Source organism: Microcaecilia unicolor, chromosome 3, assembly GCF_901765095.1.
Source record: "Microcaecilia unicolor chromosome 3, aMicUni1.1, whole genome shotgun sequence".
In the NCBI taxonomy this organism is placed as follows: domain Eukaryota; kingdom Metazoa; phylum Chordata; class Amphibia; order Gymnophiona; family Siphonopidae; genus Microcaecilia; species Microcaecilia unicolor.
In genome coordinates, this window is record NC_044033.1 from 27,191,086 (window position 1) to 27,210,248 (window position 19,163).

General features: G+C 43.4%; 1 protein-coding gene across 1 annotated transcript in view; it reads right to left on the reverse strand.

Annotated features, from left to right (window-relative positions):
* The window catches only part of THADA (THADA armadillo repeat containing), a 649,870-nt gene that overhangs the window by 537,521 nt on the left and 93,186 nt on the right, over positions 1-19,163 (reverse strand). Inside the window, 2 exon segments of the mRNA XM_030195792.1 lie at positions 9,554-9,689; positions 14,328-14,550. Coding sequence (XP_030051652.1) covers positions 9,554-9,689; positions 14,328-14,550 — 359 coding nt within the window.

Here is a 19,163-nt window from a genome sequence, read left to right on the forward strand (position 1 = left end):
ACTTGGTAGAACCTTGTGGTTAGGAAACCTTTGAACCATGCAAGTACCTTCCCTACGATTCCAGCTTTGTAGAGTATTCTTTGTAGTATTTGGTGGTCAAATGCACTAGACACGTCAAACTGAAGTAGGAGGATGTTTTAACTGTAGAGATTTCCTGTTTAAATTTGGCCAGAAGAGTGATCAGCACTGTTTCAGTGCTGTGATAGACCCTGAAGCCAGATTAGGATCCGTGTAGTAGATCAAATTCGTTGATGTATTCTACTAGCTGGTTAGCCTTCCATTATTTGGGTCATTATTGGTATGGATGAAACTGGTCTGTAGTTTGTGACATCTTTGGCGCTTTTTTTAATGTGTTTCGGGATTGGCATGAGTAGTACGTTACGTTTGGGAATCGTCCTGCTCAGAACATAAAGTTCAAGTGAGATCTGACTTGGTTAATGAAACAGGCAGGGGATGCTCTTATAATGTGGTAGGGGCATGTGTCTAACGTGCAGTGTGCTGTGGAGAATTTTCTTAACGCTTGTGCTTCTATCTCATTGGTAAGCTTGGCAAAGGTTATCCATGTCCTGTCCACTGGGGATTTCTCTGGGTGATAGTCGAGTTCATCTATGAAGGTTTCAAGGGTGGTGTCTTCCTGTGGGAGGAATTTTCATAGCTTGATTATCTTCTCTTTGAAGTATCTGGCCAGTCCGTTTGCTGGAGGAGGATCATCGTTTGTTGTAGTCAGTGATTTGCAGGCTTATTTTTGAAAGAGAAGGGCGCCCATCTTTCAACACAAATCGGGAGATGAGCGTCCTTCTCTCAGGGTCGCCCAAATCGGCATAATTGAAAGCCGATTTTGGGCATCCTCAACTGCTTTCCGTCGCGGGGACGACCAAAGTTCACAGGGGTGTGTCAGAAGCATAGCGAAGGCGGGACTGGGGCGTGCTTAACACATGGGTGTCCTCGGCCGATGATGGAAAAAAGAAGGGGCGTCCGTGACGAGCACTTGGCCGACTTTACTTGGTCCATTTTTTCTTGCGACCAAGCCTCAAAAAAGGTGCCCGAACTGACCAGATGACCACTGGAGGGAATCAGGGATGACCTTCCCTTACTCCCCCAGTGGTCACTAACCTCTTCCCACCCTAAAAAAAGAACTTTAAAAATATTTTTTTGCCAGCCTCAAATGTCATACCCAGCTCCCCGGAGCAGTTTTAATGGGTGCAGTGCACTTCAGGCACGCGGCCCCAGGCCTATCCCCCCCCTTACCTGTTACACTTGTGGCGGTAAATGTGAGCCCTCCAAAACCTACCACAAACCCACTGTACCCACATCTAGGTGCCCCCTCCTTCACCCATAAGGGCTATGGTAGTGGTGTACAGTTGTGGGGAGTGGGCTTTGAGGGGGCTCAGCACCCAAGGTAAGGGAGCTATGCACCTGGGAGCAATTTCTGAAGTCCACTGCAGTGCCCCCTAGGGTGCACGGTTGGTGTCCTGGCATGTCAGGGGGACCAGTGCACTATGAATGCTGGCTCCTCCCATGACCAAATGGCTTGGATTTGGTTGTTTCTGAGATGGGCGTCCTCGGTTTCCATTATCACTGAAAACTGGGGATGACCATCTCTAAAGACGACCATCTCTAAGGTCGACCTAAATGTTAAGATTTGGGCGTATTATCGAAAGATGGACGCCCATCTTGTTTCGATAATACGGGTTTTCCCACCACTTCCCGAGGACGTCCTGCAAGGATGCCCTCAGGAAAACTTGTGCACCCCGTTCAATTATGCCCCTCCACGTGTTTAATAGGTTGTTTACAAGAACATATAATTTCTTTGTGTTTTTAAAATCTGGGCCTACTTGCAGTGGCGTAGGAAGGGGGGGGGCGGTGGGGCGGTCCGCCCCGGGTGCACGCGCTGGGGGAGTGTCGGCTCGCTGGTTCCCTGCTCTTTCTGCCCCGGAACAGGTTACTTTCTGTTATGGGGCAGAGAAAGCAGGGAAGCAGCAGAGCCGATGCAGCTCCCAGTGACGTGCACTGGGGGCGGATCGGCCCTCCCGCCTGCCCCCCGCTGAAAGGTAGGGTGCGTTTCGGGGGGGGGGGGGGGTGCGCAGCGGCGACCCGCCCCGGGTGTCAGGCACCCTCGCTACGGCACTGCCTACTTGTTCTTTGTAATACTTCTTTTTAGCCTGTCTTATTTTGAATTTGTACCTTTTTAGTGTTTCCCTCCAAGCAATTTCCCTCATTTTTGTTTTTCCGCCATGCTCGCTCTCATCTTCAGCAGTGAGCTTTTTTTTTTTTTTTTGTTACATTTGTACCCCGCGCTTTTTCCCACTCATGGCAGGCTCAATGCGGCTTACATGGGGCAATGGAGGGTTAAGTGACTTGCCCAGAGTCACAAGGAGCTGCCTGTGCCTGAAGTGGGAATCGAAGTCAGTTCCTCAGTTCCCCAGGACCAAAGTCCACCACCCTAACCACTGGGCCACTCCTCCTCTGTTGCTACTATTTGAGATTCTACATGGAATGTTGCTATTCCACTAGCAACATTCCATGTAGAAGTCAGCCCTTGCAGATCACCAATGTGGCCGCGCAGGCTTCTGCTTCTGTGAGTCTGACGTCCTGCACGTACGTGCAGGACGTCAGACTCACAGAAACAGAAGCCTGCGCAGCCTTCTACATGGAATGTTGCTAGTGGAATAGCAACATTCCATGTAGAATCTCCAATAGTATCTATTTTATTTTTGTTACATTTGTACCCTGCGCTTTCCCACTCATGGCAGGCTCAATGCGGCTTACATGGGGCAATGGAGGGTTAAGTGACTTGCCCAGAGTCACAAGCAGCTGCCTGTGCCTGAAGTGGGAATCGAACTCAGTTCCTCAGTTCCCCAGGACCAAAGTCCACCACCCTAACCACTAGGCCACTCCTCCTCTCATTTCCTCATCATACCATGGGATAGTTTTGCATTTATGTGAGGTTTTGATCTGAAGTGGAGCTATTTCGTCTAGTATGGTAGTGCATCTGTTGTCCCATTCAGACAGGAATTCTGTGAAGTCTGTTGGTGGTGACCACTGATTTTCGTAAATAGAAGACCAGAATTTAGTTGCGTCTACCTTTCCTCGTGTTTTATACGAGGTTAGTGTTTGTGTTGGCTGGGTCCCCTGTCCTTTCCAGTAAAGGGTCGAGCCTGAAGTGGTCGGACCATGGGACTTCTGTCCATCTGTGATTCTGTATGCTAAAGTTTTAGTTTGTAGAGAATAGTATGCTAGTAGTTCTAATGCATAACCCTTAATGTGTGTTGTGTTCACCGGTGGCCGTTGGAAGTCCCATAATTGAAGAAATTCATTGCATTCTCTGGTGCTCTCTGTGCAAAGATCTTAAATGCAGGTTAATGTCTCCTATTATCAATGTTTTTGGGTTTGCTATGCAAGTGTTTGAAATAAAGTCCATAAAGGCTGTTTGAGACGCTCTCCAATTTCCAGCATAGGTGGTTTTGTAACAATTTGTCTTTTATTCGGAGTGAGGTGATTTCCAATTGTGGTGTTATTGCTTCTGCTGTGGTTTCCACTACAAAAAAAAGATCTGTAGATTAAAGCGACGCTCCCTCCCTTTTTCCCCGTTTCTGGTCCAGTGCATAATTTTGTAACCTGAAGGGTCTTCTTTGTCATGTATCCATGTTTCATTTAGGAAGACTAGCCCGAGATCTTTGTTTAGTATCCATTCTTTTATTATTTTGGTTTTGTATACTGCTGATCTGTTGTTTATGTATCCCCCTGGTAACGGTAGGTAGTTATCCTCTGTGAGTGAAACTTTGGGAATTTTCTTTAGTTGAAGTTTCTTTGTCTTTTTTGGATTTAGTTGCATTCTTTTTTGTCGACTGTTGTACTTGAATCGTTTTTGAGTCTCTTTGGTTGCTTGCTCGAACTCTGTCTGTATGGAAGGTGGTGTGTCTAATTGGATAGTATTGGTATTATGTTGTCTGTTAGGGCTCTTCTGGTGATTAGAAGTGTTAAGATCGATAGTCTTAAGAGAATTCTCGTGATAAGCATCTTGTTTCCTAGTTTGTGTGGAGGCTGTGATGTTAGCTTAGGTCCTGTTCATTAGGGGTAATGTGAGTCTGTGGTTGTTGTGTAAATGTCTTTTGAATTGTGAGGGCAGGTTGATATATGGTGTGAGCTTCTTTGGTTGTTTTAGTGTTGTGGCTTTATTTGTAGTTGTCTTGTGCTTGTCCGTTATGCTGTGTGGATGTTATATATTAAATTTCCAGTGGTTGTATGCCACTTAGTTTTTTTTGTTTTGGTTTTTTTTTTTTTTTTGTATTGACGTGTTGTGTGTAATGTATCAGTGGATTCTGCTCTTTGTGTGGCCAAGTGGCTCTTGGAGATGGCTAGGAAGACTTAAATAATATATGTGTGGGGTGGTGGGGGGAGAACGTCTGTTAAGTTTTGTCTTTTTGCGGATGACACCAAACTCTGTAGTAGGGTGGACACCCCGGAGGGTGTGGATAGCATGGAGTGGAGGAGTGGCCTAGTGGTTAGGGTGGTGGACTTTGGTCCTGGGGAACTGAGTTTGATTCCCACTTCAGGCACAGGCAGCTCCTTGTGACTCTGGGCAAGTCACTTAACCCTCCATTGCTCCATGTAAGCCACATTGAGCCTGCCACGAGTGGGAAAAGTGTGGGGTACAAATGTAACTAAAATAAAAATAAATAAAATGAGGAAGGATCTGGCAAAGCTCGAAGAATGGTTCAATAATTGGCAACCAAGATTTAATGCTACAAAATACAGGGTCGTGCACTTGGGTCAGAAAAACCCAAGGAAACAGCACAGTATAGGGAGTGAAGTGCTTCTGTGTAAGGAAGAAGAACAGGACTTGAGGGTGATTGTGTCTGATGACCTTAAAGTGGCCAAACAGGTAGATAAGGAGATGGGCAAAGCCAGAAGGATGCTTGGGTGCATAAGGAGAGGGATGACCAGCAGGAAAAAAAAGAGGAGATAGTGCCCTTGTATAAGTCGCTGCTGAGGCCCCATTTAGAGTACTGCATGCAATTCTGGAGAACGCATCTACAGCAAAATATAAACAGGATGGACTCGGTCCAGAGGGCTGCTACAAAACTGGTAAGCGGTCTCCGTCATACAACATATAAGGAAAGGCTTATGAACCTCAACATGTATAAGCTGGAAGAGAGGCGGGAGAGAGGGGATAAGATAAAGACGTTTAAATACCTTAGTGGCATTAATGTGCAGAAGAAGAGCCTTTTCCAACTGAAGGAAAATTCTGAAATAAGAGGGCACAGAATGAAGTTAAGAGGAAATAGGCTGAGGAGGAATCTAAGAAAATACTCTTTCACAGAAAGAGTGGTAGATGCATGGAATGGCCTCCTGGTGGAGGTCGTGGAGACAAAGACTATGTCAAAATTCAAAAAAGCATGGGACAAGCACGTGGGATCCCTTGGGAAAAGGAGGAGTTAGTGGTTACTAAGGATGGACAGACTGGATAGGCCATTTGGCCTTATCTGCCATCATGTTTCTATGTTTCTATTGTAATAAGCAAGGTGATAAGCATCAGCAAATTAAGCCAAACAACAAGGAATCAGGACCCTTCCTTTCCAAAGGCAAGCACAGAAAGGAGGAAAACGTGGCATGGCCCCGAGAGGGAAGGAAACTCAGCCCTACTACTATCTCCCAAAAGTATAGGAGTCAGTTCTTGGGGGCAGGCCAAGATGCAGATCTAGCTCAATATCCCTGGCTCACTAAACAATACGTCATGAAACCAAAGCAAGACTGGTTGGGAGAGGGTGGAGCTGACTTTGCCTTACAAGGAAGACTCTGACTTGGATGGATGGATGGATGGAGAGGAGGCATTGATGGAGCTCATGAAGCAAGGGGAGGAGCTACCATTCCTTTCAGGATAGCAGGAGATGGAAATTTCAGCTAAGTGAACTGAGCAAGCAGGATAGCAATCGAAATCCCTGTGAATTGCTAATAACACATACGCACAGTACTGGGGAGGTAGTTGCCGGTAAGAGGGAGGAAGGGCTTGGATCCAGTTCCAAAGAGCTGGCTCCCGTAAATGGTGTACAGGAATTATCAAGAACTTTTAAGAAATGTGAACTTTAATCTGAGTTATGTGGAAGATAATTTAACTCTTCCTGTTTTTGTGCTGGAGAGTCGTGCTGAAGAAGAACACTGAAAACTGAACTGTTTTGCTAGAAACTTGGCTGGAGGAAGGCGGCAGTTTAACCCATCTGGTTTTCTTTTGAGTGCTTGTAAGGTTGGACTGTGAAGTTGACAAGCTCTGAAGAATTAGAAGTAAGCAATTATGAGTTATTTTCTTGGTGCTTGGGGATTTTTGCTCTATGCTTGCTGATCACAAATCAAAAGCTGGAAGTTCTACACTTTTATTTATGCGGACGATGTCACAATCTACATCCCTTGCAAGACTTGTCTTCCAGAAGTTCAAGATTAGGCTTGGTCTGGATTTGTTGCAATCTTGGACTTCAGAATTTGTTTAAGTTAAATAGACTAAATTTCTTGTGATAACCAAACTCTTTGACTGTACCGCATATAATAATTTTACTGCTGACATGTCGTACCCCTTACTTAGGGTACTGGGTGTATTAATTGACAGTCATCTTACGTTCGAGCCTCAGGTTTCCTCAACAGTGAAAAAATCCTTCAGGTCTCTTTGGAAGCTGAGGAGAATCCAATCATATTTCTCACCAGACATCTTTAGACTGCTAGTTCAATCCTTAGTTTTAACTCAATTGGATTACTGCAATTCCATCTACGTAGGATGTAAGGAGGGTATCCTAAAAAGGCTACAAATGGCCCAAAGTACTGCAGCTAGGCTTCTCCTCAAAGTATCGTGTTTTGATAGAGCCACTCTATTATTATGCAAGCTGCACTGGTTGCCCATTAAAGCCAGGATTATTTTCAAATTATGCGTATTTGTCTTTCAAATATTAAATGGTATGACACTGGATTATATGCAGCCCTTAATAACTATTCCCCTATGCAATATAACCTCTGACTCTAGGGCAGCAATGGGCAACCTTTTGAGCTTGGTGTGTCAAAATTCGCCAAAAAACCGAGCATAACTCGGGTGGTGTGTCACTTCGAGAAAAATCTACTAGGACCGCCCCCGGGCCCCCCCCCTACCCGAGATCGCTGCCCACCCGAGGTTGCTGGGCCCCCCCTCCACCTGCTACCGGGCACAGAACTAACCTTAAAGCCTCCTTTCACGTCGCAGCAAGCAGCAGCAGGGCAGACCTCTCCTCCTTCCTTCTGTGCTCTGCCCTCGCGGACGTTACGTCAGGCGAGGGCGGGACACGGAAGGAAGGAGTGGCCTGCCCTGCTGCTGCTTGCTGCGACGTGAAAGGAGGCTTTAAGGTTAGTTTCCGGGAGCGAGGAGGGAGGGTGGACCACACTGCGGCAGCGCCGCGTGTCATCGAAAATGGCTACGCGTGTCAGTGCTGACACGCGTGTCATAGGTTCGCCATCAGGGCTCTAGGGTATACCTTAGACTTCATATTCCAGAATACAAGAGAGTGCATTATAAGTCAGTTCACTCTGCTGAGATACCAGGGTGCTAAGTGGTGGAATTCACTGCCAAAGACAATCAAGGGTCAGCTTGATTACTTGGTATTTCGTAAAAGACTGAAAACTCTCCTCTTTGAGAGGTTTCTGTCCATTGATAAAGTATCTTACATTGCAACTGGTCATCAATGGTCTGTATTTGATATTTTGTTTATGGCTTTGTAAATTTTGTCTGTTGTTTATTTACTGTTAGTACTACTTACTGCTACTACTTAACATTTCTAGAGCGCTACTAGGGTTATGCAGCGCTGTACAGTTTAACAAAGAAGGTCAGTCCCTGCTCGAAGGAGCTTACAATCTAAAGGACAAAATGTCAAGTTGGGGCAGTCAAGATTTCCTGAATAGAGGTGTAGTGGTTAGGTGCCGAAGGCGACATTGAAGAGGTGGGCTTTGGAGCAAGGATTTGAAGATAGGCAGGGAGGGGGCCTGGCATATGGGCTCAGGGAGTTTATTCCAAGCATGGGGTGAGGCGAGGCAGAAAGGGCGGAGCCTGGAGTTGGCAGTGGTGGAGAAGGGTACTGAGAGGAGGGATTTGTCTTGAGAGCGGAAGTTACGGGTAGGAACGTAAGGGGAGATGAGGGTAGAGAGGTAAGGAGGGGCCGCAGTATGTTTGGGATAAATGTCAAAATAAATAAATATATAAATGACTGCTCGCTGCCCTGGAGGAAGGCTACACAGTGTGTGACATAGAATACAATTATAGGACTTCAGCTGCTTTAATGAACTAAAAGTCAGATATTTTGAACTTTACTAAAAGCCTGATGTTTGGAACTTTAACCTTGCAATTGGAAGCACTCTGCTTGGAGACCAATAAACTCCTGGACCAGATTGGGATCCGGACTTTTGAGGGGGGGGGGGGGGGGGGGAGTTCTGTTTTCTGGACCCCAGTTCCAGGAGGTTGGAGGATCCTGAGAAGGTGACCAGGGTGGTGCCAAGCCATAGTAGGGTATTACAACATGTAGCGACTTTAGTGAATCTAGCCTCTATGAATTTTTATTAACATAGCAATGAAGTTTAAATACTAGGTTTCACGAGATTTAAAATTAGACTACATTAAAGAAGCAGAGAAAAGCATGTGTTACAAATTCCAGCAAGTAAAATCATTTGCCATAGCAGTAAAAACTGTTTTTCCAGAAAGCTGCTCTCTGTGTCCGTTCTGATTTTCTAGTTAATAATGTGGATGAAATAAAACAAGTGGCTCCATTCTGTACCTGAAAGTCATAAAATAAGAAAGGCATGTTTCACAGGTATCAGGCAGCCGCTTTTTATTCGGCAGGAAATACATGCACAAAAAGTGAATCTGAGAACTGCACTGGCATATATTGTCAGAAAACCAAAGCGGGTACATATGGGCAACTAATAGCCCTGATTATTTTAAAGAAACTGATAATGGAGTGAATACATTACTGCATCGTCCTTAAATTATTTCTCTTTGTAGTATCACTAATACTTGGAATTTGTTAACCATATAGTCCATAGGAAAACATATTCAGTCACCTCCAAGAGGTATAGCTTAGAACAGTGATTCCCAAACCTGTCCTGGGGGAACCCCAGTCAGTCAGGTTTTCAGGCTATCCTCAATGAATATGCATGAGATAGATTTTCATACCAAGAAGGCAATCTCTTGAATATTCTACTACTACTACTAAACATTTCTATGAATATTCATTTTGGTTATCCTGAAAACCTCACTGGCTGTGGTTACCCAGGACAGGTTTGGGAATCACTGGCTTAGATATAGTTTCTGTTGTCCAGACTGCATGAGAATTTCCATAAGGGTTAGGATAATATGGGCATTTCATATTCTACTGTACAATGTTAGATAAGCAAATTGTGGCATACCGTTGTGCCCAACATCATAGAAAATTGTTGATATAGGAGACGTGAATTTGTTCTCAAGCATTCTTCTTAGCCTGTATTCAATCCTGTACCCCACACATTATATCTCTCCTTCCCTGCTAACCTGTTCCTAGGTTTCACTTACCCTAAAGGCAACTGCTGCAGGGCTGCAATGATACAGTGCACTCTGCCGTACATAGGGAAGTGTGCCGATGCTTGCAGCAAGGATTTTTCAGCTTGAGAGATCTCATTCTCAAGGCTTCCCAGCAAACTGCAGACAACTGAAACCAAAGCAAGAATCAATCTGAAAACAAAGCACTTCCACATACTGATCCCTTTGCTTAAAAGCACCCAGTGCTGATATCTGTTGGCTGACCAATCATTCTAAGTAGTTTTTGTTTACTTTAGCAGCAGGTGGTATGTGAAATAAATCAAATAGTCCCCACTACATTTAGGGGTCCTTTTGCTAAACAGTGGTAAAAGCAGGCCCATGGTGGTATCAGCACGCAGGATTGCTGCATATTGAGGCCACCTTTTACCAATGGCCACGTGCTAATGAAATACATTGGTGCACAGCCATTTGCAGGGGAGTCCTTACCACCTCCTATCAGGTACAGTGCTGCCCCATTACCGCCAGGAATACCCCTGGCGCTAGAAAATATTTAAAACTTTCTGTACGTCGGAAGCCAGAACTACTGCCAGGATCCTGAGCAAGCCCAGCAGTAAGGTCAATTTCCTCTGTGCAAATATGGCGGTAGCCCTACCGCCGAGTAGTAAAAGGGCCCCTTAGTGCTTCTGATTTTAGGTTTTAACTGATAAATACCAATAAAGCCCACACACATACACTACAGTGAAAAAAAAAGTTAAATAATTGTTTATCTCATTTATCTTCCTTATTTATTTTCCTACATGTGAATTCGTAATGTCTACATCCCCCTTCCCCGCCCCCCACCCGTTTTTAATTTTTTTTTCGTTTTAATTTTTTTGTTTTTTCCCCTTTTCTAATTATTATTATTATTTATTGCACTTGTATCCCACATTTTCCCACCTATTTGCAGGCTCAATGTGGCTTACAGAGATCTGTTATGGCATCGCCATGACAGGGTGAAAGAAACAAATTGGTGTTATGGAGAGATCAAGGATGACAGAGAAGAACTAAGCAGACATTTAAAGAAAGACGTCATTTAAAATTGGATGGGGTGGTGAAGTGTTATAGCTAAGCTTTAAGGTTTATTATGATTGTTTTCACACCCATTTAATGACTTCACCAACATTTTCACTTATCTATTTTAATTTAAAAGACACAAGTTATATTGCCCTGAGAAGGTATACAGATATATACGGTATGCATAGGTTGTCAAAGTAATATGTGCACAGATATACATCAATGCATATAAGTGTATACATTTGGGTAAGAAGAAAGAGATTAATGTCCGTGCATTATATATACAATCTCTATATCTACTTAATATTCAACTTTTGTTATTTTTTATGCAATGTCATTATTCTACTTTTTAAAAAAAAGTATTTCACATGTTTATACACATATTGTTGTTTTATAAAGCAACTAATGCATATACATACATATTTTTTTAGCTGTCTTTACTGCATTTTTATATATGTTTTTATTGCTGTTACACCTTATTATATTTATTTGTCATTTTCCAATATCATTTATCTCCAAATGTTTCAGCATTTCCGTCTAGATATGGTTTGTGCTTTTATTCAATATTTATGTATATTTGAGAGTCAACATTTGAGTAACATTTTATCGTTGACAACTGTATTTTTGTATGTTTTTCAATTATTGCAACATCTTATCCTTGTTCACCTTATAACTGTTTAGTATCTCAATATTTGAGTTCTTTGATTACATATGGTTTGTATTTTTATTCAAATGTTTATGTGTATATATGTGTTTTGTAGACTCCTGATGCAGGCCTAACGGCCGAAATACAATGGCTGTGTCGAGTCTTTTCTCATCAATAAACAAGCATTTTTAAGATTCATCTCTCCAGGTTTTGTTTGTCCATGGTCAAACATCCCACTCTCTTCTATACTTGTGTTCTCCCGTGGGGCGTTCCAGTTCTCCGCTTGTTAGCGGATTCTTTTGAACATAAACAGAAAAACATCACATCCCCTAGTACTCTTGCACCTCTGTTTCCTGTCTTCGACCCTCCACTCTATGTATATGCTTTTTCAATGCTGACAACTCCTCAAGTGCACAAATGAATGTGTTTGGTTCCACCAAAAAAAGAAGCCCAACAGCACCATGAAAACATCAACAAACACTGGGAGCCAGATATTCAAAAGCACTTTCTGAGTAAGTGCCCTGCCAGTGAATTTGCACTGGTATAATATGGATAACTGCACCTGAAAAATATTATAGACTGCCCCAGCACTATCTGAATAGTGAGCAAGAGCCAAGCATGGATATTTCACCTAACTCTGGACCCGATGCTCAAAGCTCCGGCATTAAAGTCAACAACGCAAACCCCATAGCGCAAAAACAGTTTAGGAACCTAGCCCTGCAATGTGTGGAGGGTTACTGAGAGGACGGTCACAAGGAAAGCGAGAGCGACCCAAGAAAGAGCGGAGGAGGCAAGCACATGTCCCATATGAGCAGGAAGCTCGCCCCCTGGTGGGTAAAAGAGTAGGGGAAGGAAGGGATAAGGCTAGGAACTACCGACCCCATAATGCATCTGACCCAAAACAGTACAAGCAAGCAGTGGGGGAGGAGGAGCAGGATTGGGAGATTTCCAATCAGGGTAATGATGAACAACTGAGGGAGCCTAAGGGGGAGGAGGAGGTGATGGAATGGGATAAAGTGGAAGAGTCAGGGGAGAGGGAGGAGGAAGGAATGGAGGTGTCTGCTTGGGCTCAGTCTAGAGGAGCCAAGGTGAGAGGTTCGCTGGCTGCTGTCTTTCCTAAACTGAGTGGTATTGGAAGAGATGAATTGAGACAGTTGGGGAAGAGGCTGTGGCAGAAAGTAGCCCAGAGATTGAGGCAGAAGAGAGAGTGAAACTGCCAGCTGGGTGGAGAAAAGGAAGATAACATTGAATTGCTGTGAGCTTTATGTTGCAAGTCAAGGAAGGAATCCTTGGGGTAACCCTGTGGATATTAACAAGGGTTAATTATTGAAATGTGAACTTTATGCTGCAATTCAAAGAAGGAATCCTTGTGTAACCCTGTGAATATTAACAAGGGTTAATGTTGAAGGAGGAAATAGAATCATGTATTGCAAGAAAGATGAACTGTGTTGTGTGAAAATAAAAGAGGAATTCTTTTAAGATATGACTGAAGTCTTTGGTCATCCTTTGGGAAAATACTATTCATAAAAACCACCTTGAGGTATGACTGAATGAAAGGTGGATAGGGAGGTGGTCATCAGAACGGAGAGTTGCCCGGGGCAGACGGAGCAGGAGTCGTAGCTGGAACAACCTAGCTAAGCAGGGTCAGCCATGGCCCAGCAGTGGAAGGGTGACTGGCGGACAAATGCTCAAAGTAAATGACATTCAAATTTTATGCACACTAATAAACGAAAAGCAAAGGGAAAGACTGTGCCTGGCACATGTACACAGAAGATTTGAAACACAGATCTTGTGCACATGACCAGGCAAACCTAGAAGTGCATGCACACACTGGTGCCATTCTTCTGCGCCTTTAAATATAAGCTTTTTAAAAATTGTTTGCATTTAAATTTTTGAAAGGCTCATATTTAAGCACAGAAAAACAGGCACCAATGTGTTCTTTCACCTTCACTTTTGCTCAGACTTGCTCACGTTTGTTTCTCACTATCAGCGCCTAGAGGCTGCACAGGCTTCCTTCCGTTTCCAAAAGACAAAACAGGTAGTTTAATGCTCAGAAATCCTCTCCTCAAAATCTTCATCATCACTACCGAGCTGGCGGTAAGTTTTCAGCATTAAGGCTCTGTTCTGTTATCTAAGCATTGGGAGTGAATACCAAGTAACCTCATTAAAATCCATTTCAATACATTTAAATATAATATGCAGACATTTTTGGCACACACACATTGATACCTGCGCTAGAGTCCTCTGAACATTCTGTGCACATTAATGTGCGCACTAGTCGGGTGCTAATCACCTTTAACGCTGGCGTTAGGTTTTGAGCATCTATGGATAGTTGGCAATATTCAACCACTATCCAGAGAGAGAGGGAGTGTTCATTTGTATTTCACGTTTTTCTTCATTTTAGAGTGTAACAATTTTTATCGATGACTTCTTGAAAGGTAACACAAAACAGAGAGTAAATACAGCAACCATAGAAAACCAAAGAAAAATCATTCTAAACTGTGGAATTCAAACATGCGTGGGATAGGCATAAAGGAATCCTGTGCAGAAGGAATGGATCCACAGAAGCTTAGCTGAAATTGGGTGGCGGGGGGAAGAGGGGTTTGGTGGTTGAGAGGCTAGGATAGGGGAGGGCAGACTTATACGGGGTCTGTGCCAGAACCGGTGGTGGGAGGCGGGACTGGTGGTTGGGAGGCGGGAAATAGTGCTGGACAGACTTATACGGTCTGTGCCCTGAAAAAGACAGGTACAAATCAAGGTAAGGTATACACATATGAGTTTATCATGGGCAGACTAGATGGACCGTGCAGGTCTTTTTCTGCCGTCATCTACTATGTTACTATGTCATACTCCCAGTAAATCAAACTAGCCATCAAAGGCTCCCCCCCCCCCCCAGTAAATCGAACCAGCCATCAACATTCCCTCCCCCCTCCCAAAATCCCAAATTCTAATTCAGCAAGAATGGAAAGAAAACCTCCAAGGCTGAGGCCTGTCCTCCACCCCCCACCCCCCACCCTATTTTCTTAATTTTAAATGAACCATTATATTTATTTCAATCTGCTCATTTGGATTTATATATTTGGAAAAGCTTTAAAAAAAGAAACTAACCAACTAACGTATTCTTCTCCATAGTACTAGCAACCACGCTCTGGTCCAGATGAAGCTCTGGCAAAGGTTGTTGATGCAACGTGCACATGCTCAAAGCTGCCATTAATTCCTCATGATGCACTAAGAAGTTCAGCAGGTATGAAGCGGTGACACAGTCAAAGTGTTTCGTGCTCGTGCTGAGATCCAGTGCTGCCTGCAGCAATGCCGTAAGCTGCTCAAAGTCCTGACACAAAGCAAAAGGTCAACAATTGAATGCTGATTTCTAAGTCACCCAATCAAAACGTATCTTGAGCAACTTAGAGGCACAATGAACATAAAACACAAATAAAAATACCTTAAAACAAGTAACATAATACAGAAAATCTAACAAAATACTCCTCTTTAATTCAATTATAACAGGAGTACTTTTCAGAGATCCTGAATTTCTGCAAAGTCCATAGATACTTTTTCTACATGAACTCTGCACCAATTTTCAAAGCAAAAGTATGCACGTACTTACTTTTTGAAAACTGCCTTAATGAAAAAAAGGAACCCATAGAGCTATTCACCTTCTTTTTCTTTGGATACATTTTCCAACTAAAATAACTCGCAAACGTTTCAAAATACAAAAGCATGTGGAATCCTCTGAGAGTGAAAAAATTGATATGACAGATGAAGTTCTGTACAAGCAAGAACTGGTTATGATCTTGAAAATGATAATGGACCAGAAACTTTGAATAATAAGGTGGATGATTAATGTCGAGATTATTGTTTTTCCCAGAGTTCCAGGTATGACTCTTAAAGTTTTCCTCAGAAATATTTCCTTAATTATTACTTCGAAAGGAGTGAAGCCTGTGAAAACTGGGATTGCTTTAATCAGTGGGATTTGAATTAGAGACTTAAGTATATGTATTGTTAAATAATTTCTGCTTTTTAAAAGAGAGAGAATGTAATCAGATGTATTATTTCTAACTAAAATCTGGACAATAAGTATGTTCTCAATGAAATGAATTGACTATATGCCGTATTTGGTCTTGAGGAAGCCAACCAGATGATCAATGTGGAATAATGAAGTAGATGAGTAATATCTGGAGATAATCAGGTTAATATCATGTTTTCTTTTTTCTGTTTACTGTTTAATTGATCTCCTTGTCTAATTTCACTCTCCCTATTTTTCTTCACTTTGTGGTCTAAGAGAAAGATTGTATATAATCCATATATCTAGTTGGGATTGTTTTCTTCTTATATTGTATTAATGTGCAATCATCTCTGTATTACTGTTTGCCAAGTGACCCTTGTAAAATGAAAAATTATAAATAAATGATTTAAACAAAAGCATGTGTGTTTTTCAATTCCCACCCTAACACCCCTCAACTTCCCCCGAGAATATCTCCATTAAAAGCTAGAAGCAGTACACATGTTCTGGAACAACGTGTGGTCATGGAAATAGCTTTGAAAACTGACTTCTTAGATTAAATTACATCTTAACCTGATAATTTTCTTTCTGCTGGTAGATGGGCATAACCCATTGTCTGGACTGGTCTGGAATGACTAAAGGAAAGAAAATTATGTCCATCTACCAGCGGATGTTTACAGAAAAAAAAAAGGGTTCTAATGATTCACCCCCTTATGGGTATCGTGCAGCCTGGAATGTTCAATGGCTTGATTAGCCAAACAGTGGTGCTCCTGACCATATTGGCAGTTATTATTGAAAACTCAAGATCATCTGTTTCATTCAGCAAAGACCAATAAGCAAGGAGGCATACCTTACTGGCATTCAGGCATGTCCCTGATCTAGAAGACATGTTGGAGCGAATACATGAAATAAAACACCTGGAAGTAAGATGTACAATTCCAAAACAAGAGCTATTGAGAAAGGAATATCACACAAAAGAAAGAAACCCAATGAATTAATCGGGTGGGAGTCTAGACTGGCCTGGTAGGACTGAAGGAAAGAAAATCATCAGGTAAGACATAACTTTTCCTTCCTTGTCGTCATGCCAGACCAGTACAGATAAATAGGATATAGCAAAGCAGTACCCATAAGGGTGGGACTACAGAGAGAGACAAAAAAAGGCAGTCAATATTGTACCTCAAAGGTGAAAGGAGCAGCTGTAGCACCCTGACGGAAGGAATATAGTAGACTAATGGAGAATCCGAAAGTAGAGCCACTAAGAATCACAGCAGAACTAGAATGGCTACAGTACAATACAGGGCTAAATTTAAAACTCTATGTCTGATCTTAAAGGCCCTTAAAGGAAATGGCGGAGTACCTGAAGAATAAAATGATCATCTACACACCGCCAAGGACACTAAGGTCCTCTCAAGGACTATCACTAACCACACCCTCTCCAAAAGACAAATCACGATGGGATACCCGCAAGCGAGCCTTCTCTGGAGTAGCCTCCACATTCTGGAATGCACTTCCTGAAAGGCTCCGCTTAATACAAGACTATCTCTACTTCAGGAAGCAGGTGAAAGCTTGGCTCTTCTACTAGTCCTTTAATGGAAGAAGGAACTAACTTGTTAGCCTCACTCAAATACACAAGGAGTGTCACAGGCTGAACTACTGCAGCAGGACATGCTTATCCACTCCTATCCTAGCTGAGATAATATTTAACCATCTCCCTGACCTCATGTGCACCTCTCTTTAGTCATCTTATTTTCTAACTCCTCTTATTCTCTAACCTATCTATATGTTAATCATCTCTCTGACCTGATGTGCAACTTTCTTTAAATTAGTCACCTTACTTTTTAACTCGTCTTACTCTTAAGCCACAAATGGGTTTGGGAGACGAACACACCACCCCAGAAGAGTCAAAGAAAACAGTCACCAAACAGACAAGGAGACCCAGAAAGAGAAAAAAAGGGCATCAAAGCAGCCTTACCTGAACTGAGACTTGCCCAGCAAGGCCCAAAGAAAGTCACAACCAGAGTCTAAAGGACTCTCTAATAGAAGGCCGTCAGGAACGCAGGAAGGAAGACTGAAGTTGAATCAGAACCGGCGCTCTGAGGCAGCAGTTGAAACAGTCACCGACCATTGAGAGTAAGTAAGGATCTGACAGACTCAGCTCGCACACGTCACCCCAACCACAAACTTTTGAATGAGAAAAAAGGGGTCCAGAATCAGCACTTACCAGTTGAGAAAAGGGTTGCTGAACCAAATACCTGTTGACAAAGCTAGTCTGCTCACCCAAGTAGAGCAATTTGTATACTGCCTCAAGAAACTCCACAGTAACCGCTGAATAGCAGGGGAGTGAAGATGGGGGGACCGGCACCACCAGATGTCACCCAGACCCATTCTTTATGCTGTAATTAAAGGAGCTAAAATCCTCCAAGAAACCCTCTGCTCAACTGACAACCAGCTTGAATCAGGGCAGGAGTTGGCTACACAGTCCATCCACCATCCCTTTGGAGACTGAAACAATATTGAACATTCCAGCCTACCCAATACCCTTAAGGGGATGAATCACAGAACTATATTTAGGTAGAACGAGAGGACATGAAATGAGATTGAAGGGGGGCAGACTCAAGAAAAATGTCAGGAAGTATTTTTTCACAGAGAGAGTAGTGGATGTGTTATGATTGGGGTCTGAACCCCTCTCAAACTTACCTCTTTCCTGGGGGTCAGCTTCTTAGCTGGCTTCTGTTTCTTTTCTCTGTCCTTTCTGAGCTGGCTCTGTCTCTCTGTGCTGGCAGCTTCCAGCAGCATGGCTCTAATTGTTTCACTACACTGCACCTGTGGGTATGTTGCCTGAGTTGCTCTAACTCTCTTTGGGTGTACTGGCTTCAAGTGTTTCACGGTTTTGCATTGGTGTGGGTTGGGCCTCTCTGGGTCAGTGTGCTTTTGCCTAGGTCTAGGGAGTGTGACATCATCAGGGAGGGCCTTGATAAGGAAGTGGTCTTGTTTCCTTCAGGGCCTTGGCAACAGTGGTGTTTGCTGTAGGTAGGGTGGTGCAGTGTGCACTTCTGACGTTGTGTCTAGTTTCCCTGCTTGCTTTTGCTAAGGTCCAGGTTAGTGTTAGTGCAGTGTGCACTGGTGACTGTGTGTTTAGCTTTCTTGCTTTTCCCTTATGGTTCCCCTGCTTTTCCCTCTTGGTTTTGGAAGCATTGCTGTGTGTAGGGCTTTGGAAGCTCTGTTGCTGATAGAAGTACTTCAGGGTTTGGTGTTGTTAGGAACACTGCAGAGTTTGCTGTTAGAAGTACTTCTGGTGTTTGTGCTATTGGGAGCATTGCAGTCTTTGCTGTTGGTGTTTGGTGATTTAGAATCACTTTTGGCTTATGTGTTAGCTTCACTGCTTTTTCCTTGTGGCTCCCCTGTCTTCCCTTTTAGTGCTAGGAGCTCTTCTGGTTGCTTGCCAGAGTAGTGCTTAGGAAGCACCTTGTTAGTTGTATCTAGCTTGCTAGAGCAGTGCTTAGGTAGCTGGTTAGTTCTGTGTTTAGCTTATTAGTGTAAAGCTCTGCTTGTAGCTTGGTGCTTAGTAGCACCTGTGTTAGCTTTGTGTTTAGTTCCCTGCTCTGTTAGTCTAGGGCTGAGGAAGTCCCTTTCTTGAGCAGGGATTAGGAGCTCCTGGTTAGTATAGGGCTTAGGAAGTCCTTTTGTCAGTTTACGGTTAGGAACACTCCTGCTGGTTTAGGGCTTGGGAGCACATAGATCAGTTTAGGGTTAGGAGCACTTCTGTTTCCAGTCCTGGTCCCTATGTCATCCGGTATCCAGTAAGTCCTGTCGGCTACTCGAACCCAGGAGCTCAACTCTTGGGGGGCTTAGTAGCTAAGTACAGGTGAAGCTGTTGGACCAGTCCAGTGTGCTCCAGTCCCGTGTTCCGGTCCTGTGTCCTCCAGTCCGGGGGACCAGTC